Below are 26,447 nucleotides of genomic sequence, written 5' to 3'. Positions count from 1 at the left end.
TCCAGCCCATGACCTTTCCCACCTACCTGACTTCACTAATCACCTTCTAGCTATGCTCCTTCCCCACCTCCCACCCATCTTTTTATTTTGGCGTCTTCCCCCTTCTCAATCCTGAAGAAGGGTCTCAGCCTGAAACATCGACTATCTGTTCATTTCCATAGATGCTGCCTAACCTGCTTGAGTTCCTCCAGCATTTTGTATGTGTGGCTTTGGATTTCTGCAGAATTTGTCATGCTTATGAAAGGCTTTGAGAGTCCAAATATACCACATCATCTGGTTCACCACTGTCTATTGCTGCAGTTGTTACCCCATACACGTGCAATAGATTTCTCAAATATTTTTCCTTCTGTAAATCCAAATTGATTCTTCCAAATCACATATTTGTTTTCCACTTACCTGATAACAAATTCCAGCATATCTCCCACTGCTGCTGTCAAGCCAACAGGATCAAGAGGTCCTTGTTTTCCCTCTCAAATAGATGCACCCTTCCAATCTATAGGAACTCTTCCAGAATCTCATGAAAGTAAGTTTGTAAGATGACGATCAATAATTCTGCCATCACCAAAACAGCTGACTTCAAAGCGCTGGGATGCATGCCATTACGTCATGGGGATTTAAGTCCTTATAGTCCTAATATGGCTGAAGGAACGTTATTGGAGCAACACGGTAGTGTAGTGGTTAACACAACGTTTTACAGTACCAGCAACCTGGGTTCAATTGCCACCACTGTCTGTAAGGTGCTTGTATGTGTTTTCTCCCCCCCCCACCCCCATCTCAGTGTGCGTTTCCTCTGGGCGCTTCGGTTTCCTCCCACAGTCCAAAAGACGTACTGGTCGGTAGGTTAATTGGTCATTGTAAATTGTCCCGTGATTAGCCTAGGATTAAATCAGGGGTTGCTGGCTGGCACGGCACAGGGGGTTGGAAGGGGCTAGATCTCAATGAATAAATAAATATTAACTTCTTCAACACTTGTTTATTTTTCCTTTTTACTTCTGCTGATTACTTTCAGTTCCTCATTCACTCTCGACCCATATTCCTCCACAACTTCCAAGTGGTTTTCTGTGCCTTCCACAATGACAGAAACAAAATATTTACTTCCTTTGTCATTTCCTTGTTCATTAATATAATTCCTCCCCCCCGCCCCCAAGTCAGAAAAGACCCCACTCCTGCTGATCTTTATCTTTTCACACATCTATGGCAGCTCCTGCAGTTTTTCATTGTCTCTCAATAGCCTACTCTGGTATTCCACTTCCTCTTTTTTATCAATGCCAGTTAAATCACGAGGCTCACCTATGTTGGATTTACACTTCAGGCTCATAAATTATTATCTAAAGATTATGATCATGTAATTTTTAAAAGTTATGCATTTAGCCTCTGAACTATATTTGAGAAGTTGGGGTAATCATTTTTGTATGATTTTCGACAGCATGACCATCGTATGAAATGATTATTCCAAACGTGAAAGAATTAACCAAGTGACTATTTATAAGATACTTTTCTTAACTAAATTTGTGCACAGCTTCTCAAAAGACATTATATGCATAAAAACCATTGTAATGTAGTTGAATTCCTTAGTCATTTTTAGAACCTTTTTGCACCCAACGTAATGCTCCTCAAAGATAAATTCCACCAAGAGAATTGAATCAAAACAAGATTTTGGTTTGTATCTTGATGGGACAGACCAAGTGAAAGATAAATGTGTTTTCACTTCTGCAGATGACAAGCAAGGATTCTTCTAGAAGGACTGAAGTTAGTGCAAATAAAATCTGAATTGAAAAACAAAATTACTTTGAATGACAATTATGAATAACTAAAATAACTAAATTATGAATAACTAAAAGGCCGGCTAGCGGCGCAGTGACATCAGCACCGGACTCCGGAGCGAAGGTTCCCAAGTTCGAACCCAGTCGGGCCGCTCCCGGGCACACTTTCCATCCGTGCCGGTTGAGTGTCAAGCTTGCAACTCGGCCTCGTTTAAAAAAAAGACTGTGCTGTGAGAAGGACGTGGGGAACCACTCACAGAATCTTTCCTCCAAGACAACCACTTGAAAAGATAAGTGGTCGCCGAGGCTCTGGCAGAGTATGGCACGCACAAAAATAAATACAGAACCTTCAAAGTTGTAACAAAGTGTTAATGTAACATCAGTAAAAATTACTATATAGGAGGTCCACTGAAAAGGTACTAATGGAAACTATCAACAGACCACTCGCCTTTTATACACTTTCTTCCAGGCCTGTGATATGTAGAGAATAACATTAAAACCTAGAAGAATTAACCTAGTGATTAAAGATTCTATAGATTTTTATGTACATTGGTCATCATATATATGTTACTCGTGTGGGCACATGGTTAAGGCATTGGACTAGTGACCTGAAGGTCGTGAGTTTGAGCCCCAGCCGAGGCAACGTGTTGTGTCCTTGAGCACTTAATCACACATTGCTCTGCGACGACACTGGTGCCAAGCTGTATGGGTCCTAATGCCCTTCCCTTGGACAAACATTGGTGTCGTGGAGAGGGGAGACTTGCAGCATGGGCAACTGCTGGTCTTCCATACAACCTTGCCCAGGCCTGCACCCTGGAGAATGAAGACTTTCCAGGTGCAGATCCATGGTCTCACAAGACTAATGGATGCCTTAGTATGTTACTCACATTTCTTCGCATTTTTAAAATTATCTCAATCTGACAATGTTGAGTAATGAATTTTTTACATATCTATATTGAAATGTGATCTGAGTTCCAATGTTTTCAGCCCTCTGGAGATAGCAGCACATGTTAACTTCCTTGCCATCTTTGGTTTGCTCTTTGTCTTGGATAACATTTGTAATTGCGTAAACCTTTCAAGCAAAAATTCAAGCTCTTCTTTCATTTTGCATATTTGAGCTTGATTTCCAAGAGTTCTTTGTATCTAAGTTATTTTGATTTTGTATTGTCTTTAGTGTGGTTCACACCATAAATCCTCTATCTCTTGAGTAAATTTTATTGGATAATATTTCTTTGTGTCCTTTTGTGAGCAGTATTGTTTTCCATTCTCTCATTACAGACATTCCAAAAGGTTCAGGTGGATCCTATACAATACAAACTCCAGCAGGCCAATGCAGTAGGCCAGGGCCTTATTCAGAGCGCAGCAAAGAATACCAATACACAAGGACTTGAACACGATCTGGATGAAACTAATACCAGGTGGAACACACTCAACAAAAAGGTCAGTTTTTTTCCTTTTCATTTGTGGAAAGGATTTTTTTTTGGGGGGGAGGAGTGAGGGTGGTATAAATCATTCTAAAGGAAAAGTAATTGAAAATATCTTTGATAACTTCTGTATAGTGTGACTGTGTGTAAACAATGATTAGTACAAAGGAACTTCAATTCATTCCTTTAATATTTGTTGAGTTTCTCTGAGCAAGTTAACAGAGCATGGAAAGGTATTGGTTAGGAGTGGGTAATGTTTTGCCAAATTAAATATATTTATAATCAAGTGAAAACTAAGCTGAAGTGTTTGGCTACACAATGTTGATATCCCTCCATTTTATTTATTGAGATAAAGCCTTCGGACGTACAAACTCATAGGCAGGAGTGGGAATTGAACCCGGGTCACCTGCTCTGCAAAGCGGTGTGCTACCCACTACGCTGCAGTTCCTGACATTCATATGCCTACCTAGGAGCCTCTTGAACAGCTCTATCATACTTGTCTCCACTGCCGCCCTGTCAGTGCTTTCCCGGCATCTATCACACCTTGATATCGGTGTCACAGGATCATAGAGTCACCGTGTTGTGTTGTAACATGAACAAAGTCATCGGAGAGACACTGAAGCTAGTGGATATAGAAGTGTTTTATTCAGCAAAAATGAGCAACAGGCATCATGTTGAGACACTCTTGCAAGCAGAGGCCTGCTCAACCCAATATTACATAACAAGAGATCAAAGGTAACAGCAGGAGAATTCTATAGTTACAAAGTATCTACAACGCCTGTTTTGAATTTCATATAGTTTTCATACACTTCCATCTTCACACCCTCACCCCAGACACCCAAGATGAACATTAATCAGCTCTGCCTGCTTTGCAGTCAACTCCGATCTGTAGCTCCAGGGGTATTATTGTTTGGGGCTGCACTTTAAATTCAATCTACAATCCACGTTCAGGTCTGAAGATAGCTTGCTAGTGAAATTAATATTTGCTATATACCCTGACTCCAGAATAGGCCCTAACAATTGAAGCAAGCTTTAACGTCCACCACATCCATGCCAACCTTTTGCCTGCATTTGGACCATATCAACAAATACTTAAAGTTTTTTAAGTGCTTACAAATATTATAATGCTTGTATATTATTATTGGACCAGATTTGGCTAGCAATTCTTTATTTCAGCATTTATCCATGAAAATCCCAGCCATTTCAGGCCATCCAGCTGCCACTGCTTTGTGTGTGAATTTCAGCAGTGGAGCAGTTTGTTGACACTACCCCACACTTCAAGGCAACCTGCTTTTGGATCCAACGTCAGATTACACCTACCTGACACAGAATCTGCAAACCCCTTCCTTCACGTGTCAGTTGCAGTAAGCTGCTCATTTAACGTGTTTTAAATTTTCATTTTGCTCTTGCAAGTTGATAATTTTTGAGCATTCAAAAACTTTGGTGAATGTTGGCAGTTTTGACAGGTGGCAGAGCTCGGTGCAGGTTCTGCCATCTGTTTATGAGTTCCAAAACAATTTTATGGACAGGATTTATTCTGGCCCGCTAGCGTTTTCCAGTTACATCACTCAAGGCCCTTCATTCAGTCAAGGCTTCACCGCCTGTCTCTGGGGCTTTTGCAGACAGCAGGTTTGGCATTGAGATTTATAGTATGTAGATGTGTGCAAGTGGCAGGCACAGGTAACAGATCCCACTTCGGAAAGTCTAGTCCACCGTATTTCATGACAGCTTGACATATTTAGAATAGAATAAATTATTTGGAAGTGCAATCACTGTTGCTTTTGAGTTGAACCTTGATGCCATTTTCCACATGTAGATACCAGCAAATCTTCTGTTGAGTCAAAGCAACCCTCATAGAACAGAGAGAGACCAACTTCAATCCAGCCTGTCTGTATAGTGTTCAGTTTTAGTAGGCAGCAATAGTGGCTTTGCCACACATGGTTTCCACTCCTGAGAACTCTCGAGATATCTCTACTGAAACAGCAAGTGCTTAAAACAGAAGGTGGAAGATCCCAGTGCCCTCTGTGTTCCCATGCAATTGAGTAACCGAACGCCTCTCTTTGTAAGCTGATACAAATTAGATGAGCATGTGAGCGCAACTAATAACCATTACACAAATTGCAAATTTCTGGAAATGGTGCATTAATAAAAATAATTAGATGTTTAGGTTCCCTGATTTAAAAAGTAACATTTGCAATTTTGACAAGGAAGGTGGACCGTGCATCAGATGAAGTACAAAATAATAATACGTGAAAACTATACCTGAATATTGGCCTTGTTTCAGCTACTGTTTTAGACCATTGACAACTATACTCTTATTGTTCCCTCCCCCCCACCACCACCCTGGTCTAGTCGGTGGAGAGTCATGTTCACCATGATTGTCCATTTTTAATTACCCCATACCCTTTGCTTGGGGTGGGGGGGTGGAAATACGTCTCTACCAAAGGAGGTGTAAGGTGTTCCTTCCCTCCACTATCCTCCAGGTCACCCTTGGGCAGGGTGTAGCACCTGCTCTGCCCCCTGATCAGGGTCATGTGAAGCCATGGGAGCAGGTGGTAGATGGTCTTATGAGCAGCTGGTGCATATCACAAGTCCTGGTTATGTGACCACTGATGCCAGGCAGACAGTCTCTGAAGAGTATTGATAATGGCTGGAGTCACCTGTCTTGTAAAGACACTGCCCAGAAGGAGGCAATGGCAAACCACGTCTGCCACCTTATCTCTTCCCAAGCTCCCGACTCTTAGTCGTTCCAGCTCTTTTTCCTCCTTTCCTCCAGTCAGTTTACCCTGAATATCTGTCTTGTAATGCTTCTACTTGAGCAGGGGAATCCAAAATTGGAATTGCTAATACTGTTTGTGTTTCTCCCTCCAGGTGGCAGAACGTATATCACAGTTGCAAGAAGCACTGTTACATCGTGGAAAGTTCCAGGATGCTTTGGAGCCTTTGTTGAGTTGGCTGACCGATACAGAAGAGCTCATTGCCAATCAGAAGCCTCCTTCAGCAGAATATAAAGTGGTGAAGGCACAAATTCAGGAGCAGAAGGTATTTTCTGATAACTGAGTGGTGCTCATATGTGCAATATTTACTGTAGTCACACTTGGCTAATCATATTTCAATAGCCAGACACTAAAAGGGTAAAACTTAAAACATAGGGCAAACTTGTAAAGTACCTTATTGTTTTTTCCCCTCATTTCTAGCATATGGTCTACAAAGAGACTATTTTCCACTTGCAGAGATGAACAAATGGATCCCACTGGATCTTTGCCAAATTAAAGATTTCTGCCGCTATCCTGATTTGGAAAAATGATACATCTTTCAATGCCTGTTTTCTGTCTTTTCCAACAGGATTCCTGGCCTGATGAAAGTATTGGAAAAGTTTTTTTTTCTTTTCTACAGATACACTATGTTATGACTTAATCCCATTGAAATATATCTCAGGTTGCTCATGTGTAGCCTGAACGTAAGGAAACAGATGTTCAGTTTTCCTCTTCCCTCAGCTCAAGGGCAGCAGGCCAGCAAATGCTCTCTTCATGGCCATGTCACTGCAGAATCCAGCAGTGTGCATGACTGTTGCACATTGTTTTAAGGAAATAAATTAAACATGGGTCTAGAGGAGGAGAGTGTTATTGAGGATTAAATCAGTTTGGGGTCTGATTTAGACCAAGAAGTGGAGTTAATTTCCATCGTTCAATATGAGTCATGATCAGCAAGGAAGTTAGACCAAAAACGTCATTCTGAGAGATCGGTAAGGAACTTCTACATTAAAGTTGGCATCTGAGATATAATAGGCAGACTTAGGGCAAATATCAATTGCCAAGGCTGGATTGAGGGTCGAGACTTGAACCAGAATGTTGGAAAGGTGGTGCGACAGCAGATGGTAAAGAGACTACTTCTAACTTCTGGTAATTTCTTCCCCCTGCCCCATTTCTCTTTTTCCATTCCTCATCCTGTTTCCTTTCCCCTCTCACTCCTTCCCTACCCATCACTTCCCTCTAGTACCCCTCCTTCTTCCCTTTCTTTCATCGTCCACTGTCCTCTCTTCTCAGGTACCTCTTCTGCCTATCATCTCCCAGCTTCTTTCTTCACCCCCCCCACCCACCCACCTTCTCCCTCACCTAGCTTCACCTATCTCCTACCTTCACCTACCTTGTACTAGTTCCCCTCCCTCCACTTTCTTATTCTGCCTTCTTCCCCCTTCTTTTCCCATATATTGAAGCATCTCAGCCTTCCCTCCCCCCACCAATTTATTCTAGTGTCTTACCCACTTCCTTTCCAGTCCTGATGAAGGGTCTCAGCCCAAAACATCAACTGCTTATTCAATTCCATAGATGCTGCCTGACCTGCTGAGTTTCTCCAGCATTTTGTGTGTGCTGCTTTGGATTTCTGGCACCTGCAGAATTTCTCATGTTTGTGAAACGTTAATTGTTTATTCCCCTCCATAGATGCTACCTCATGTGCTGTGTTCCTCCAGCACATTATGTGTGTGATTCAGGATTTCCAGCATCCACCGAGTCTCGTGTGTGGATGGTAGAGGGACTGGTGTTGCATAGCAGATCAGTGGCTGGAGCATTCAGGCAAGGGAACCAACGTCATAAACGGGGGGAAATTAGAGTTTGTGATAAGGATGGCACAGGAAAAATTATCATTCACCATGAAAGAAAAGTAAGGGGTGCAGTATAGTGGTTAGCACAACGGTTTACAATACAGGCGACCAGGGTTCAATTCCCATCACTACCTGTAAGAAGTTTATACGTTCTCCCTGTGACTGTATGGGTTTTCTCTGAAGGCTCTGGTTTCCTCCCACAGTCCAAAGACGTACAGGTAGATACGTTAATTGGTCATTGTAAATTGTCCCGTGATTAGGCTAGGGTTAAATCAGGGACTTCTGGGCAGCATGGCTCAAAGGGCTGTATCGTAAGAAATAGATAACAAATAATTAAAATCATTAGGTACATTAGAGTTTTCTACCAATGTCCTTTACAAACAATTTTTCATTGAATCTGAGTTGCATAGTGTTCAAATCTGATGCTCCCAGTATTTAATCAAGTGTTTTTCAAAACGCACTCAATCCTGGGAATATAACCACTCTAAAGAAATCTTAATGAAATCCTAAAAAGGCAGATTATACCAGAATAGATGCGGTGGAAAAAGGATCATAATAGTCATTGCCCCCCCCACATCAAAATTCAGGTGCAACCAAGGTGAAAGTGTGGGCAGTCTGTTTGGTTATGTAGGATAGTCAGTGGGATTCAGTTGGGAAGGAAGGGATCTCATCAGTAGGTTGTAGATTTGGGAAAAGGTGGGAAGGGGTTAATTGATGCAGGGTTAGAATTTGAGGGGGCTCCCTCCCATCCATCAGGGACACTTATCAGGAGCGCTGCATGCGCAGGGCCCTTTAGTATTGTTGAGGATCCCACCCATTCATCCAGCATCCTCTTTGACTTTCTACCGTCAGGGAGGAGACTCCGATGCATAAAAACAAGAACAGTCAGGCTGGGAGACAGTCTCTTCCCTCAGGCCATTAGGCTTCTGAACTCCCTGTTGCATCGCATTCACTAATTAATCTGTTCCGTACGTTACAATATTTATTTAATGCACTCTGTTTATTTATGTGTAATCCATCTGTAGATTTCATCCTTACTTTCATAAATTATTGTGTGTTATGTGTCTTACACCCTGGTTCGGAGAAACCTTGACTCATTTGTCAGTCTACATGACAATTGACTTGACTTGATGTGTTTGCCTCAGGACTAGCTTGCAGGCTTCTTAAGGAAATGCTGCATTTTAAGCCCATGTTCTCGAGGGACCACGCAATTAAAGACATCCTTGGGACAATATATAAAGACAGTTTACATCAGATTGAATCAATTTTCAATTAACTACTTTTTTTTTAAAAAAACACTTAAACCATGAGGATATGAGAGATATTGAGATGTTTAACATTGTTGAAAATGGCTTAGCAGTGGGGTAAATGTGATTTAAGATACGTTTATAAAGAACCATTATTAAATCAGTGCTGGAATACTCGAGTTTCACTTGTGGTGTATGTTGTTTTAAGATCAACTTTCTTTTTTGCTGTCTGTTCTATAGTGTGGTTAATTTGTGAATGAGAGGATTCAATAACAAAATAAACAAGCACAGATTTCAAGTGGAAGGGACTTAGTTCCAGGCCGCCAATAAACATTCCTGGTTTTACTGTAGTAAAAGAATGATTTCTCCGCAGTGGAGATGATCAGAGTTGTGTTTATGAATGTCTTTGGATTTAAGGGATGTAGTTCAATAGGAGATGTGATATGGACTGTTCTGGTAGTACTGGAACAGTTCCAGCTTTGGGAAGTGCAGTTTGCCTATTTGTAGTTAGAAAATCATTACTCAAGAATGCCATAAACAGAAGAAATTCTGCAGATGCTGGAAATCCAAAGCAAAACACACACAAAATACTGCAGGATCTCAGCAGGTCATAGATATAACCTGACCTATTGAGTTCTTCCAGCATTGTGTGTGTGTGTGTTGCTTCAATCTAGAATGTTTGAAAAGGTTGACCACAGGTAATGCCCTGCAACCTGTCTGCAGTCGTAAACTCAAGTGTTAATTTTTGCAATAGATGGTGAAGATCTAATCAATAGAGTGCGATCTTCATCGTGAACCGTTTTTGGGTGACAGTTCTTTTGGTTTGTCCGTAGCTGTGCTGCAGGACATGAGAAAGGAAAGTAGATTTATTTATACTGTGGAATTGAAAAGCTTCCACTAAACAAATGATTATTTTCCCATTAAAATTCATTCCTGATGAAAAATATGGTTGAAGAAATGAGAAAGAAAATTCTGTGCATTTTAAGAAGTTCATAAAACATGTCGGAAAGCTCAGATAATCCAACATCCAGTTATTTAGACTTTCTATTGGTTCAGCAACTGAAAAATCTGCTGGAGGAACTCAGCCGGTTAAGCAGCATCTGTGGAAGGAAAGGAATTTATCAATATTTTGGGTCAAAACGCTGCATCAGGTTCCTGATTTGGGGTTTCAAGCTGAAATGTTGACATTTTCTTTCTTTCCCTGGATGCTGCTCTTCCCAGAGTTCCGCCCAGCATCTGCAGTCTCTCGTATCTTGGAATGGTTAGGCTTCCAGCTCACTCAGTCCCGAGCACAGGGAAGGTGTGTTGGCAGAGGCAAGAGTTTGGCACATGGCCAGAGCAAGCATTGTGACGACGGGTCAGGTGTTTATTGGAGCTGGAACCAAAAGCATTAGAGGACAGGAATGTGGGTAGATTTGTGACCAGAGACAGGGTCTGGACTGCTTGTATGTTTGCTACTTTCTTTAAACTCACCAGGTTCACCAGGAAAACTTAATATGTAAGATACAATGAAATGTAAGTGTGCTTAAGCTTTTAACAGGAGAAGCTTCCAGTGGGCCAAGAAATCCACAAATGGTGCAACATTAAAATCCCAGAAGTATTTTACTATATTAAGAGATACTGGTATCTTTAGGTGTTCGGGGCCCATGCTTCATAATATTGTTCTATGGGGAAAGCAAGAACAAATTTAAATCTCAAATTCTTGTAAACCTTTGCCACGTGCTAATTATTTATTTTTCTTACCCCACCCCCCCCCGCCCAGCTCCTGCAGAGACTGCTAGATGATCGCAAATCCACAGTAGAGATTATTAAGGCAGAGGGAGAAAGGATTGCTGAGTCTGCCGAAACTGAAGAGAGGGATAAGATACAGAAACAACTGCAAAATCTGCGAGAGAGATGGGACAACTTGCTCAGCAAGGCTGCTGCAAGGTACGTGGCTCTTTTATTTTCATTCCGGTAGAAACCAAACAAGGTGCTCTTCAAATGGTATAAAAATATTCTTCACTGCTTGAGAGCTAGTCATGCTTAGCCAGGCACTGAATTTGAGGTCCAGATATTTTCTGATTTATTTTAATGCATCAGGTCTGCACCTGTCCTTGTCACTGACCAACATGGTGAGTGCAAACCTATCTAATACAGGTTCGTACTTCAGGTTCAGATTCATTAATTTATCACATGTACATAGAAACATACAGTGAAATGCATCATTTCTGTTAACAATCAACACAACCTAAAGATGTCAACTTGCATTCCCAAACCTGGATGGTAATACCTGCATGGCGCAGGGAGCTTGCATAATAGAATATCAGCACTTTCCACTATCACTGGAAAATCACTTTGAAGAATTTGAAGCTATCAAAAAGGACATTAAATGAAACATTTCAAACTATTAAAACCAAATCATGCTTAAGCAATTTATATCTTTTGAAGAATTAATTTATTTCTCAGACCTCATCTCTTTTCTAATGAACTTGTCACTGTGTGTGCACTTGGTGTAACCTGACAAGATTTCAACAGTGAGTTTCCTCTGTAAGTGCTGGAGAACTGTGTTAGACCATCATCTACTGCCGGATTCTGTGAGGTGTCCAGCAGCCGACCGTAGTCATGAAATGACAGCTGACGGATACCCTGCAAGTTTTTAAGATTTTTCACTTTCTGGCTTTTTTTTCACTTGGTGATATTTATGCAGGAAATAGTCAGAAATTCAACTTTGAAATGTCAGAATCTCCTGGCAGAACCCAGCCCCAAAACCTCCTTGCTCAAATAATAGTGCAATAATGTGGTAATTGCTAAGATTCTTATCAGTATTATGGGAGGAAAATAAAACATTTATAGATCTTTGCGTTTCTAAAATTATAAATGTCATTATAGAAGCAATGTCAGAGGACAGCATTTAAAAAATTGACCTATATCTTTATTGTTGATTATATTAACTCCATATGTTTGAAAATAGAAATGGCCTTAATAGAAGAAAGCTTTTTCTTTTTGCATTTGAACTCAAAAAATCTCAGTGTCTGCTCACTTTAAAAGCATTTGTACAAGCTCTCTGTGTGCGAACTGAGAATAAGGTTTTGTAATAATTTTTGTGTTCCTACACACATGACTGCATTTCTGGTTTAATAATTTTGTGAATTATGCGCATATGCGGCTGCGGACCAGATCACTGTTGACATCCTTTACAACAGCCTAACGTCAACCCAGAATAATAGTTACCCCAATTTTGGTTCTTTCGTGTACTCGGTGTTCAGGATTTGTAGTTTGTAAGAAATGTAAGCATTTCTTCTGAGGAGGATACACTAAAGACTCGAAAGATTAACTTTGATCATCACACGTATATCGAATCGTACAGTGAAATGCATTATTTTGCATCAATGACCAACTCAGTCCGAGGATTATGTTGGGGCAGCCCACCATGCCTCCGGTGCCAACGTAACATGCCCACGTTTCACTAACGCTAACCTGTGCATCGTTTTGGGGTGGGAAGGGAAACTAGAGGGCCTGGAGGAAGGACGTCATGGAGAGAATGTACACACTCCTTGCAGGCATCAGTGGGAATTGAACCCCTGTCGGTGGGTGCTGGCATTGTAAAGCAATGCACAACTGTGTCCCTCTAGGAGAACAGTTCATTCATTTGTATGGATTTATTGATTGATTGAGCTACAGTGCGGAGTGGGCCCTTCGAGCCCGCTGCTTAGCAATCCCCCATTTAATCCTAACGTAATCAAGGGACAATCTACAATGACCAGTTAACCTATCAACTGATACCTTTTTGGTCTGCGGGAGGAAACCCATGTGGTCACGAGGAGAACGTACGAACTCCTTACAGACAGCTGTGGGAATTGAACCTGTGTCACTATGCTACTGTGCTGCCCCTGAAAGTTTTATTTTAAATGCTATGAATATGAGTAAGACTCGGTTTGAATCTTATGATGCGGCTTTGTAAAAAGAATATCTCTATATAGGCATTTGCAAATGAAAAGTACAGCACAGAGAGGCACACAGTTTCTATGGCACTCCTCTCAATCACAGTATTCACATAGGATAAATTTAAAATTAAATGTTCCTTGCCCTGTAGCTCAGTAAAAGCTTCTGAATCCATGATTGTGTAGTAACATTTGGATCTGAGCTATACGTTCTGCAGATCCAGGGCTAGTCTGTTCCTCACTCTCAAGGTATAATGCCACTGGAAGTTTGCAGAAGATACTGCAATTTTGTGAACTCTCATGCAAAAGCTTTGATGCATTAAAAACTCCAACTAATTGATGATACGTGAAGGATCTAGGCCTGAAACGATGACAGTTTATTCATTTCCATGGATGCTGCTTGACCTGCTGAGTTCCTCCAGCATCTTGTGTGTGTTATTCTGGATTTCCAGCATCTCTTGTGTTTATCATTAATTGACGACCCCATTGATCTGATCTAGTCATGTCTTCATATTGATTTTTTCTTGTGTGGGGTCACGTGATATGAAAGCAGATTTTTTTTAAAAAATGTAACTAGTTTAAGCAGTCACCACTCGGTCAGGTAGGGTTAGCTGAGAATTGTTCTTTCTAAATCGGGTTAGGGAGACACTGAAGCTAGTAAATATGGAAGTGTTTTATTCAGCAAAAATGAGCAACAAGCATCATATTGAGATGCTCTTGGAAGAAGCAGACAGCTTGACCCAATGTTATTTTATATGCTGAAGATCAAAGGTAACAGCGGGACAGTTCTATAGTTACAGTGTATTTACAGTGCTTCCTTTGAATTACATATAGTTTTCAAACACCTATGTCTTGACACCCACACTCCAGACATCCAAAATGAATGTTTATCAGCATTGTCTGGTTTGCAGTCAACTCTAGTCTGTAGCTCCAGGGATGCTATTGTTCAGGGCTGCATTTTAAATTCAGTCTACAATCCACATTCAGGTCTGAAAATTGGCTGCTGTTAAAAATAGTATCTTCTATATGCCGTAACTCCAGAATACGCCCTAACAGTTTAAGCTGCCACAGCCTGGTCAGGTATCTTAGCTGAGAATCGTTGGTTGATCTTTCTGAATTGGGATATATTAAATGTCACTTCAGATTTATATTGATTTGTGACTCTGTTTACATGAATATTCCCACTACAAAAATACTTCAAGCTAATTTGAACGATCACATCACCTTGCTTTATATATCCATACAGGCAGAAGCAGTTAGAGGATATTTTGGTGATTGCAAAGCAGTTCCATGAAACAGCAGAACCCCTGAATGACTGGTTGACCAGCAAAGAGAAAAAATTAGCCAATTCTGAACCTGTCGGAACTCAAACCGCTAAAATACAACAGCAAATTGCACGCCATAAGGTAAGAGATATTCAGTATCAATTCAAACTCATTTATGCACTACTTTTAATTGACATCAGTGCTCATGGTGCAATTTTTTTTTGTTTTGTTTAAATGTAAAAATGTATAAGAACCTATTAGATCAGGGGGAAAATACCTACAGTACAAAATCCCAGTGATTTAGCATAAATTTCTGAAGTACACAGGATTCCAGTTTAATTTTAGGTAATTGCAGTCCTGGGATAAAATCGCTAACCTTCATTAAACAAAATGCAACCGATAGAGCAAGTAGCAGAAAATATTTGGGTATAGAAAAGTACAAAGCAACACATATAAAATGCTAGAGGAACTCAGCAGGTCAGGCAGCATCTATGGAAGTGAATAACCAGTCAATGTTTTGGGCCACGACCCTGAAACATCAACTGTTTACTCTTTTCCATAGTTGCTGCCTGACCTGCTGCGTTCCTCCAGTGTTTTGTGTGTGTTGCTTTGGATTTCCAGCCTGTACACACTTTCTCATGTTTAGAGAAAAGTGCAGTCCTTTTTAAATTTTTCATGGATTGCACAGAAGAAAAGATGAACCAGGAGTAAGCCACTTGCTTAATGCCATTGTGCTAAAAGAAGCAATATTAATATTGTTGCAAATAAGCCAGAATTTGTCAGTTTGAACTAATAGACATTGGCTTTATCTTTGGTAAAAGTCTTGTGACAGTGTATGTGAATTAAACAGCTATGCAAATTCTTTCAAAAACATTTATGCGAGTTGCATAAACAATCTACTCTCATATCTTAAAATCTCTTTAGTGCTAACTTCATGGAGGCATATGATACACATCTCCCCACTGTTGAAAGAAATTTAATGTGAGGATTTTGTCTTACTGCATTAGTTTTGTTTCAATTAAGAAACTTCTATAAATTTAGCTCCTTTAAAAAACAATATCTTGTAACTTGTGGAGCTCCTCCACCCTCCCCCACCAATTCACATGAGCAACAGGGCTCTAATCAAGACTCTTCTAATCTCTCGTTTCTTGCCTCATTTATTAGTTATCCACAGGGATCCCCTTGTGGTTCATGCAGGTGTCCTTTATTGCAGTGTTAGAGTTGGCAGTAATCGCAGCAGAGGATAAGGAAGAGGTGGAATCAGAATTGAACCAATCATGTCTTAGTTGAACGTTCATATTCAAGTAAAATTTACCATACGGTTAGGTGATAGAATCCAGCTTGTTTTCTCTCCTTCAGAACTGATTCCAGCTAAACTCTACAAAACATTGACCCTTGCTAATTTGGCCTCATCCATTCACTGGCTGAGCTAGCTCATTGGGAATGCAATTTAAGAATGAAAATAGATTTATAATTATTCAGTCTCCGCTGTGCTAATTGAGTTTATTCAAAGGGAATAGCTGAGACGAGCGTTATTTTGAAAAATAGGGAGAACTGTTCACTTACAACTTCTCGCCACGTGCTGGTGATTAAGAAGCAACATCCTTGGGAATGCTGTGAAAATCACAACTCAAAATGGTCCCTGTGGCCAAAGGAATAATCTATATTATGAGATACTATACAGCAAAGTATGAAATTATGGATAGGAGTATCTGTTTGGAGTATTTATTTTATATTTATAATGTGTTAAAATAATGCCCAAATTAGTGATTTGAAAGTCTCCAATGTGCAGTTATAAGTAATCTGTACTCAATATTTTGGCTAAACTTTATTCTCTTCAGGTTTTATTTAAAATTGTGCAATATTAATGTAGAATGCTGTTGAATATAAGTGGAAATGTTTTCTGCATTACTAAATTGTGAAGAATTAGCTCCACAGATGTTTGCTTTCTTGCACCAGGAGAACTCATTTATTACAGTTTGCTTTTAAAAATGTTTTTAAAATTTCTTTGAAGTTGTATCAAGATCTTTTTGTTATCCGGCCTGGCTGTCATAATTTTTGCTGCAGAACATTTTAAGCCTTGTCAAATTTGCTGGTGTATAGCCTAGATTTTTCTACTAAGGCCTATAAGAATTGTATCAATTCTAAGTTGGAGATTTTCCAGCATAATCTAAATGTTTATTCTCCATTCTCTTTTGCAACGCTTTGGAAAATTTTGCAGTGTTATAGATTCAAACTAAGCACAAGTTACTGTATTTATGTTGATGCATGTCTTTCATATGTTAGTTCCATTTTTTTGTTCAGATTTTTCAATTCAGTTTCTTCATTGCTATAATTTTATCCTTGGTTCAGGCATTAGAGGATGACATCACAAACCAAACGGAGAGCGTGCACCAGGCGGTCGATGTCGGCCAGTTTCTCATGACGTTGAGTGCAAAACCAGACCAGGAAATGGTAGAGGACAAGTTGGAGTCTATCCAGACTCGGTATAGGGAGATTAGGGACAAGTGCAGCCGAAAGGCAGTCCTGCTCCAGCAAGCCCTTGCCAATGCCAAGATCTTTGGAGAGGAGGAGGTGGAGGTGTTGAATTGGCTGGCTGACGTTCAGGACAAACTGAGTCTAGTGGCCATCAAAGATTACAAACCTGACATCCTGCTTAAACAACACAAAGAGCAGCTGGTATTTCATTTAATTTTCCTTTTGGTTTTATCATCTGTTGTATTAATTTGGTTAATTTAATCTATGTGTCTCGAATTTTATGTTCCATTGATTTTCACTTAGTCTGATTTGAGTTTCTTCACATTGTTTCTGTTATAGTTTTTGGTTGAATTTTAGCACGTTCCATGGTGTCTCCAAGGATTATTAAAGGTGCAATTTTAAAAAAAGCCTTTTCCAAACTAACTTGTTAAGAACCAACTTTATTTGAACATTCCTTAAAAATATGGGCTTAAATGCCTACTTGCATAGAACAATATTTGGAATGGTTCCTGAGTAAATTCATGCCACAACAGAAATTTCAATTGTGTACATTCAGTTGAAGAGTTCAGGCATTTTCTAAGTCAGGCATATACATGAAAGCTTTGCCAGGTGATGCTAACAGTCTCAGTCCAACAAAGTTATTCAGCAGCAGGATAACTTTAAGATGGCCTGCCTGAGTATGTACCAAACCTGGTGCCTGGAACCTTACAAATCTAAGCCCATCTCCACTGCTCACCCACTCAACCTTGTAAACCCTGCTGACCAAGAATTACAACGCCCTGCCTAACTGACCCCACCACCTGTCAACCACTGTTCATGGACCCAACTCACTGCCATGCAAATGTTATCTCCTGCATGTCCCTTCTTCCAATCTATAACCACCTTCCCCACCACCGCCCCTCTCAAATCAACAGACCGACCGACCAACCAACCCCCCCCACCCCATAAATACCTGGTACCTTCCCATTCTCCCACTTGCCTCTGTGAATGACCATGACTTTCTAGAACTTTTTCTCCGTTTCACCTAACAGAATTTTTCTCTTCAGTTTTATTTCTCATCTACACTGCAAGATGTCTCAATCTGCCTTGACACATTATGCTATCCTTAAATATTTAAAAAAAGGTAAAAATATAATGAAGTATTAAGTCAGATTAATGTAGGAGCCAAAAATTCAAATATACAGTGGATTCCAGTTAATTGGGACACATTGGGACCAGTACATTTTGGCCCAAATAAGCAGCTGACCCAATTCTCCGAAGTTTCATGGAAGTAGTTAAAGAAATATAAAAAAAAGATGAACTTACTGTTTAACTGAGTAACGAATGCTGTATTTTAATAAAATACAGATCCAATTAGAGCACTGCAATATTACTACACCGTTATAAAACTGTGTATTAGCTCCTAATGGTTATAGACGGAGGAATTCGTCCATTAAGTGTGCACTGGCATAGTACTCGATTGGTAAGTTATCCATTCTTAGCCCCTTAAAGCATCAAGGTTTCAAGCTATTCCCGATAACCAAAAATTTCTTTTTGTCAGTTCTTGAAGTATTTGAACAACTCAACACCTTTATATGATCCATTGCTTTCCTTGAGCCTGATAGTGTTGCGTGTTTGTAGCAAGAGGAATATTTCGGTGTGGCGCGATTAAAAGGAAAAAGGCCTGTTGGCCTGTTTCATCAGCGTTGTAGCTATCATCTGCACAATATTTTTGAAGCAAGTCAGGGAATTTTGGAGTTTCCATGTTTTTGCACTTAAAGCATCAGCACTGCATTTCTTACCGTGTGCTTTCTTGAATTAAATGTGGTGCCTACATTTTCGTGACCCATCTTAGCTAGCTCCTCTGACTTGTTCTTTTAATGGTGGTCTGCTGACACGCACACCTTGCCCAGTTACAATGGAAAACCATTGATTGAGGGCCTGGTCAACACCCGGATGCTTACCTTCACGCTTTTGTTTTTGGAAATATTCCCCGTTGTCCCTCACGTACTGCCCATTCTTCTCGCAGTTTATCTTGCTGATGTATCAAGCGTGCAGTTATAGATTTTCAGCACTCCAGTTATCTCTGCCAGCTGACGTTGAGTGCGGTTAGGCAGATGGCTTTTAATTTGAATGAGTAGGTTAATTTTTTTTCAGCCAGCGTCAAATCTTTTCAAGGCAAGGGTCTCAAAGTTTAAAAAAAACAAAATGATCAAAAAATCACTACCTTTCAAATTGGAGTCCATCGACCAAAATGGATAGCGTAGTACAAGCACGCACAACTGTTCACTCTAAGCACTGTGTAGAGTCTTAACAGCCATGCAAGTGCACGTGACTAGCTGTCTTCTGTCCCAGTTAAGTGGTATAGTGTCCCTAACAAGCGAAGGGAATTGTGGCTGTTTTTTCAGTTTCTGTCTGTTCTTTAAGAGTTGTCCCAAAATAAGTAGCTGCCCTGATTAACCGATGGCCCAATTAACCAGAATCCACTGTATGCAGTCACCATCATCACACCACCTTGATCATTTTGTAAGTATGTTCATTTGTTTTAAAAAAAGATTATTTTATTTTGAAGTTATCACTGCCTTGATTCTTCATTACATAGTCATTTAATTGTTACGTGCTGAAGACCAGCTCAAACCCACTTAACCCTGCGAGGGTAGTAGATTGAAGTAAACACATTTGGAACAGGGGGTTCTGTGGATTTATTTATTGGGATACCGTGCGGAGTAGATCCTTCAAGCCATGCTGCCCAACCCACCAAACCCCCCCCATTTAACCCTAGCCTAATCACAGGACCATTTACAATGACCAATTATCTTACCAACCGGTACGCCTTTGGACTGTGGGAGGAAACCAGAGCACCCAGAGGAAACCCACGCGGTCACGGGGAGAACGTACAAACTCCTTACAGGCAGCAGCGGGAATTGAACCTGGGTCGCTGGTACTGTAAATCGTTGTGCTAACCACCACGCACCCCCTGCTGTAATTAAATTAATTGGAAGAAAAAAAAATAAATGGAAAAAATATTTTAAGTAAGCACTAAGAAATAAATGGTAAGATATTTAGTATTTTAGCTTTAACTATGGATTTTCTAATAAAAGTATATTTCCCTCATTCAAATTGCATTTTAATTGTGAATGACATCAATTTTGATTCAGAGCTCTAACTTTTGCAAGTTTTAACAATAACAGTTCATAATTGGTGCGTGAAACAGCTATGCTACGATTAATTTTCAGGTTAATTTTAGCCTAAGGTAATTTAATGATGTAGCTAGTGCTGAGGAAGGCGTATGTGCGTGTGTTGCAAGCAGAGGTTTAAGGAATGGCTGCTCCTTTCACTGTACTTTCAGCACTGGTAAAAGCAGCTGCTCTTTAATTTACTTTCCTTTGGCTGCAGTTCAATTTCAGTTCCCTGGTGTTAGAACCATGAGAAGTAGGAATGATGTTGCCATAGGAACGAAACCTCACCGTCCTTTTACTAAGCAGCTGCAATGATCTTTTTGTAGGCTCTGAATGATGAGATTATATCCCGGAAGAAGAATGTAGATCAAGCAGTTAGAAACGGGCAGGCCCTTCTTAAACAAACCACAGGTAACAGTTCAGAAAAATTTACAATTATTTTGAACATTTGATGTCTAATTTCTACATATATTTTCATGGAGCTGTAGTTTACTGAACTTGTACAATAAATAGCAAAGTATTTTTCTTTGTTTAAGGATGTAAACTTTATTCAAGTCTTTGATTCTATGTTGCCATTGTGTTGTCACTGAAACCCAGCATCCATTGTGATCTGTTCATAATGACACCATCTGCCCAGTTTCTGGCATCAAGAGTTGCAGTTGGAACAAATCCCTTTCATATCCTCAGTGAATGCACTCCCTAAAAACACGTCAATTAATGTTCACCAAGGCAATAAGAGGCCTTTTAAAATAGAAAATTACACTCTAATCATAACTTTTTAAAAACTTTTTATCAATTGAATCTTTTCTATTACACTAGAAACAGAATTTCTGAAGTTTCAATTGTCCATTTCTGATTTAACAAAAAAAGGTCCAAAGCTTTTAAAAAGTTATAATTAGAATGTAATATTTGTTGATCAAATTTTTCTATCAAAGAGGGCAAGCATGCAGCCCAGCAACATCTTTCTCTTGAACTGGCAGCTAAAAGTTGGCAGAATTGAGCACTCGATTATTTTTAAAACTTGCTCCCTAATCTTTGCAGTGCAGCCTTTAATGGCAGAGCCTTATTTGGAAACTTGGGAGAAATTGTCGGTGTGAATTTGCATGTTGTAACTTTGGGACAGGGAGGCACCATGCCATCCAGCAGCACTAAATGGAATGAGATCACTGTCATCTTATGCCAGCAGTAATAGGAGTGTGCCTAAAGCGTATTTGATTTTACAGTGAACCTTTTCTTCATGAGGTCCTCAAAATTAGCATGTGTTAATTTGAGAAATGTTTCCAAATATGGTGCAAGATTGTTACCACACTTTACGAGGCGTTTCAAAAAAGGACCAGCAGGTGTTCAGTTCTGTTTCTCAGACGCATTCTAACTTGAGCAGTTCTCAGGTCACATACCTGCATATTAGTTACCTATGGTTCTCTGAAGTCCATTGCACAAAGCAACCTACATTTTGTTAATTTTGAATTAGTGGCTTCCTATCAAGTTTAGTATTTATAATTATGGTCTATTTTTTAATGAAGTATAAGAAAAATTTTAATTTTGGCATTTTATCACCCCTGTCCTTAATATCCTCTTGACAAATGTTTCCATGGTGACACTGCATACTGTTTTGCTGTCTGCCAACTTCAGAAATGCTTTTGTGATGTGGACTTTTCATGTCTTGAATTGTAACTGTTAGTTGGTGAACAAAACAAGTTTTTGTATATCAAAAAATATTTTATTTATTCACACACACAATCTGAGTGCACAATGACAAAGGTTAAGAACGTGATGAGAAAATATGAGATAGAGCACTGCATGCTGTTATCAATCCCTAGTCTCCCTGGTGTATTTTTAATGATACCCTTACCATTGAATGAATTCGATTCTGTTCTCCTGACTTTGCAGAGCGATATGGCTATTTGTGAAAAAGCTTTAGGTGCAAATACGCTGAATGAGAACTCGTGCCATTTTGTGGTTGGTTAATTTTGAGATGCATACTTAGCAGTTCATCCCTGTTGGTTGTGTTAAATGAGTTATGCCACTGCAAAGGAAGGTTGCTGTCTGGCTCTGAAATGCATTCCACTGAAATGAATTTCAAAGGGGGGGGGGTTAACCCCATTCTCCCCCGCCCCCCCAATGCATTTGAAAATGAAGTCTGAAATTAATTTCTAGAGAAACAGTCTAAATCAGGGGGCCCAAATCTTTTTTAAGCCATGGACCCCGAGCCATTAGCAGAGCAGTCTGTGGACCTGAAATTGGGAACCCTTGGTCTGAATAATGCTCAGAGTCTTGCAAGCAAGACAAAATCTCACATTTGCTACTTATTGCTGAGATTGTAAGCTTCAGGCCCTTGAGCCAGTGTGGGTAACTTCGCTCACCACTACTCTGAACCGATTGTGCTACCTACAGACCTACTTCAAGAGCTGTTTGCAACTCACGTTCCCAGTATTATTTTTATTTGTGCAATTGGTCTTTCCCATATTGGTGTTTGACAGTCTTTGTTTTTCATAAAATTGTATTGTATATCTTTTTTTCTTATAAATGCTTGCAAGAAAATGAATCTCAAGGTAGTATATGGTAACATACAGTACATGTACTTTGGGAAGAATAAGTTACTTTGAACTTTGACTTTCTCCCTTACTCTGATCAATTATTGGAGCAGTGTTTAAAACAAATGTGTTTTAAAACACTGTTGAGAATGCAACTTCTAATACCTGGTGAAATAATGTGTTCATTGATTATTTACATATTCCTATTTCTTTGCGTTTAACTACCCAATATTTTGTTCACTAATGTTGTTTCCGTAGGTGAAGAGGTGATCATAATTCAGGAGAAACTGGATGGCATTAAGAGTCGTTATGCAGAGATTACGACTTCTAGTTCCAGGGCGCTGAAAACGTTGGAGCAGGTCCTCCAACTTGCCACAAAGTTCCAGGCCTTCAATGAAGAGCTTTGTGGCTGGCTCGATTCAGTGGAAGCTGAGCTTGCTGCAACCACTCCGCAGTCGCCAATTGGAGAGCAGATTCCACAGCTCCATGAGAGACAGAAGGTAAGCACCTTCTGGGTGTCAGTCACCCAGACTTAACAGCAGCAAGCTATGAGAGGAAGGAAAATAAGATAATATTTAGTAATCAAAAAAAAATAGCATTAAGAGGTCAAAGAGCCTTCCAAGTGTACTCTGCTGTTCAGTAAAATAATATGCATTCTATATCCCAAGTATCTTTACCCATCTTGAATCTCTTGATTCTGTTATCTTCTGAACTCCACTGATCTCAGGCTTGAGTATTGTCAATCACAGAGCACCATTGGTCATTGACAGCCATCAAGATTTTCACTGCTCTGACCAGAATAAAAATGCTTCATCTCATTTGGAAATGTCTAGGATTCTAATTTGACCCACACTGTCTAGCAGGCACAGCTCTCAGCATCAATCCTTTTCAAATGAATTGTTTCACCAGCATCACCTCTTTTCTAAATAGCTGTGCACATGTTCTCCAGTGGCTCTCCTAGTCCCATGAATCAATATGCTGCTAATATGAGAGTATCTTTTCTTAGGTTTAGAGTCCCCAAGCTGCATACAATACTCAATCCAGATGTGGAATGCTTGATCTAGAAGCAGTACTCAATCCAAAACCACTTCAGATGTAGAATGCCTTAAATTAGAACTTCAGATCCTTCGCAATAAAGGCTGGCGTATCATTTGCCATCAGAATTGCTTGCCAAATCCACACATTAACTGTTTCTATTTCAATAATCTTCTCACCTTGGTTTCATTCTACACAAACATTGGCTGGTTTCTTACAGTTTAAAAAAAATATTGTCTTCTGTCCTTTGCATTCCTGCATTTCCTGCCACCGCCTCTGTTATGTCTTGGATCTTCAAAACATAAAACGAATCCAAAGGAAAACACAGGGTCCAGGAATGCAGGTTTAAGCTTTGAGTTTACTTTAAGCAGAGCGCGCACATATTATGTGGTAGAGTGATGACATATGCAATTAGCATATTTTTACATATGACCCATAATTATTTAAATGATCGCATATGCTTAATCAACCTATATACTCAAATATTATTGAATTACTAAATACACAGCAACCTGGTCTAGCACATTTATCCCATGTGGAACTCCAGATATTCTTTTACTGGCTCACTTTCCCAAATGACTTTGAGTCATTGTTTGGGAAAAGGCAGGTTGCATTTATTTATTACGTTTTCCATGTAAATTCAGTTAGAGCAGAATTTCAGAGTTAATTTATAATCAAAGGATATAAATGTCACCATATACAACATAGAGATTCATTGTCTTACAGGCATACTCAATAAGCCCCCAACAGAATCAGTGAAAGACTCTGCACCAACTTGGCTGTTTTATTCATATCTCCAGTTTTTGGATAGTAACTTGTGAATTCCTTAAGGTCAAAGGGCTATAACGTGGGAGTCACTTGTACTTGTTTTTGTTTTCTTTAACCATGGTAATATGATAATCCTAACCCCTTGATGTTATATAACAACCATTTGTGTTGGAACTGATGTAATACCTTTTGAAATTTAGGTGTACTGTATCCTATTATCCTTTATCTAACACAGAACATCGATCACCACAGCACAGTGCAGGTTCTGCGGCCCACGATGTTGTGCCGACATTTTAACCTACTCTGTGATCAATCTAGTGGACGGCCGGTGGTGTCGTGGCGTCTGAGACAAGTGGTTCCGGGTTGGAATCCGGAAGGCTTCTTGCAGGCTTTCCGTCGTGCTGGTTGAGTGTTGAGGTAGCAACTCAGCCTTGGCTAAAGAACATAGACGAATGCTAAAGAGATGGCAAGGTTGCCACCTGATGCACCAGAAGGCACATAAAGGAACAGCAACAAGGTCAATCTAGTAGTTAGAAACCTCATAGTTAATCAGAAAAAAGGAAGCAAATAGCAGTCTGAGTTTATAAACAATGATAGTTCTGCCAAATTATATTTTGATAAAATTGCCCCACGACTATGCAGGAAATCTGATGTTGAGTTGAGTTAAGGCAGATGGTGTTTTGTCGAACTGATTCACCAACTTTAATGTTCAGGAGTTGAAGAAGGAAGTAATGGAATACAGGCTGGTCCTGGACACAATCAATGAAGTGAGCAATGCATTACTGGAGCTGGTGCCATGGAGAGCGCGTGAGGGTCTGGATCGGCAAGTGGCAGAAGCCAACGAGCGCTACAGAACGGTCAGTGACACGGTGACACAGAAGGTCGAAGCTATAGATGCTGCCATTCAGCGGTCACAGCAGGTAGGTTGAATTTAATATGCACGTTAGTGTAACCATATGAAACGCATATCCAGATGTTCCAAAACCTACTGCTCATAAGTAAAACTGCCCAGAGCAAATATTGAATGCTTCAAGCGTGAGGGAGGCTTCAAGCGTGAGGGAGGCATCCATCGGTCAGCGTCGACCATGGATGCTGTGTCCTAGCTGTCTCGGTATGCAAGCCTGGGCAGTAAATATAACATATGACACTTGAAGGATGACTGCAAAGGGAACCGGAACAGGAGCTGTAAGATGTTTATTGTAGAAATACTATCTGAAGAGCAGGATTATGCAAATTGTATCCATTACGGTCCAAGAGTTGCAGACTGGAAGTTGAGTTGGAACCTGATTGTTTCTTATTCATTGGTTGCTCTTCTTGGAATTTTATGGGCCTGTACTTAGTGGCTTTGATGATGGCTTGGAAACAGATTGCTTGCTGAGTTAGATTGTACATTGGGACTGTGATATAAAGAGAAAATGAAGAGGGCCCTCCCTTTTAGTGTGTCACTTAGTAATAACCTGTCTAGCATCAACAATCAGAAATCAGAATCAGGTTTATTATCACCGGCATGTGTCGTGAAATTTGGTAACTGGTATGATTGTGGATCATGAGCAGGGAGTGTTGAACCATGTGCAGAGTAACACATCTATAAATGCACAAGCAGAATATGTTTGATCCTGAACTAATTTTTCATATCTTTCATAAAAAAAAGTATTGCCAGTTCCAAACTAAACTTCACCTCTGTGCTCACCAGGATCTATCCGTTAATGAAGTATTTATTCCAGTCTCAAGACTTGATTATGGCAGTCTTCCCCTAACCTGAAATATAAGAGTTCTTAAATACATTTCCAGCAATCATTGTACATGCTTTCTTTGATATGGTTTCAGTTTTCCTTGCATCCTTGGAGCAAATTAAATACTCCATTGTTAAATGGTGCTAATATCAATACCCTTCCCCGAGAAAAGTAACAACAAAACAATTTGTTAATGCATGTGATCATTAAGAAGTTTATTTTCGTGTGTATGTGAATCAACTTCCTGATATTATAGTGTGAATTCACTGACCAATTGCTGGGGTGTTTGCATGTTGTGAACATTCAAAATCTGTTTCATATTTGTGTTTTGGTGTCCGTGCTGGATAACACGTTAACCCTATGATAATTTGCAGAATGTAATGTGTCCTGCATGAGGTGACCCAAATGATTTGTTTCCATAAACTGGAGGAACAACACAATCTAACTAACAAATAGTAGGTCCATATTGGAATTTAAATCTACCTAATTTAATGTTTCCTGCCCTTGCATGGTAAT

The 26,447-nt window shown here is 39.9% G+C and overlaps 1 protein-coding gene across 21 annotated transcripts in view; it reads left to right on the top strand.

Annotated features, from left to right (window-relative positions):
• macf1a (microtubule actin crosslinking factor 1a) overlaps positions 1–26,447 on the top strand; it is a 590,515-nt gene that overhangs the window by 475,290 nt on the left and 88,778 nt on the right. For all 21 annotated transcript variants that reach the window (XM_072247359.1, XM_072247356.1, XM_072247358.1 and 18 more), the window contains 8 exons: positions 3,042–3,203; positions 6,059–6,229; positions 10,800–10,966; positions 14,207–14,366; positions 16,578–16,904; positions 20,188–20,272; positions 22,654–22,895; positions 24,912–25,118. In XM_072247359.1, coding sequence (XP_072103460.1) covers positions 3,042–3,203; positions 6,059–6,229; positions 10,800–10,966; positions 14,207–14,366; positions 16,578–16,904; positions 20,188–20,272; positions 22,654–22,895; positions 24,912–25,118 — 1,521 coding nt within the window. The remainder of the gene's footprint in view (positions 1–3,041; positions 3,204–6,058; positions 6,230–10,799; positions 10,967–14,206; positions 14,367–16,577; positions 16,905–20,187; positions 20,273–22,653; positions 22,896–24,911; positions 25,119–26,447) is intronic.

Source organism: Mobula birostris, chromosome 30 (assembly GCF_030028105.1).
Source record: "Mobula birostris isolate sMobBir1 chromosome 30, sMobBir1.hap1, whole genome shotgun sequence".
Lineage (NCBI taxonomy): Eukaryota > Metazoa > Chordata > Chondrichthyes > Myliobatiformes > Myliobatidae > Mobula > Mobula birostris.
This window is presented reverse-complemented; position numbering and strand designations above follow the sequence as displayed.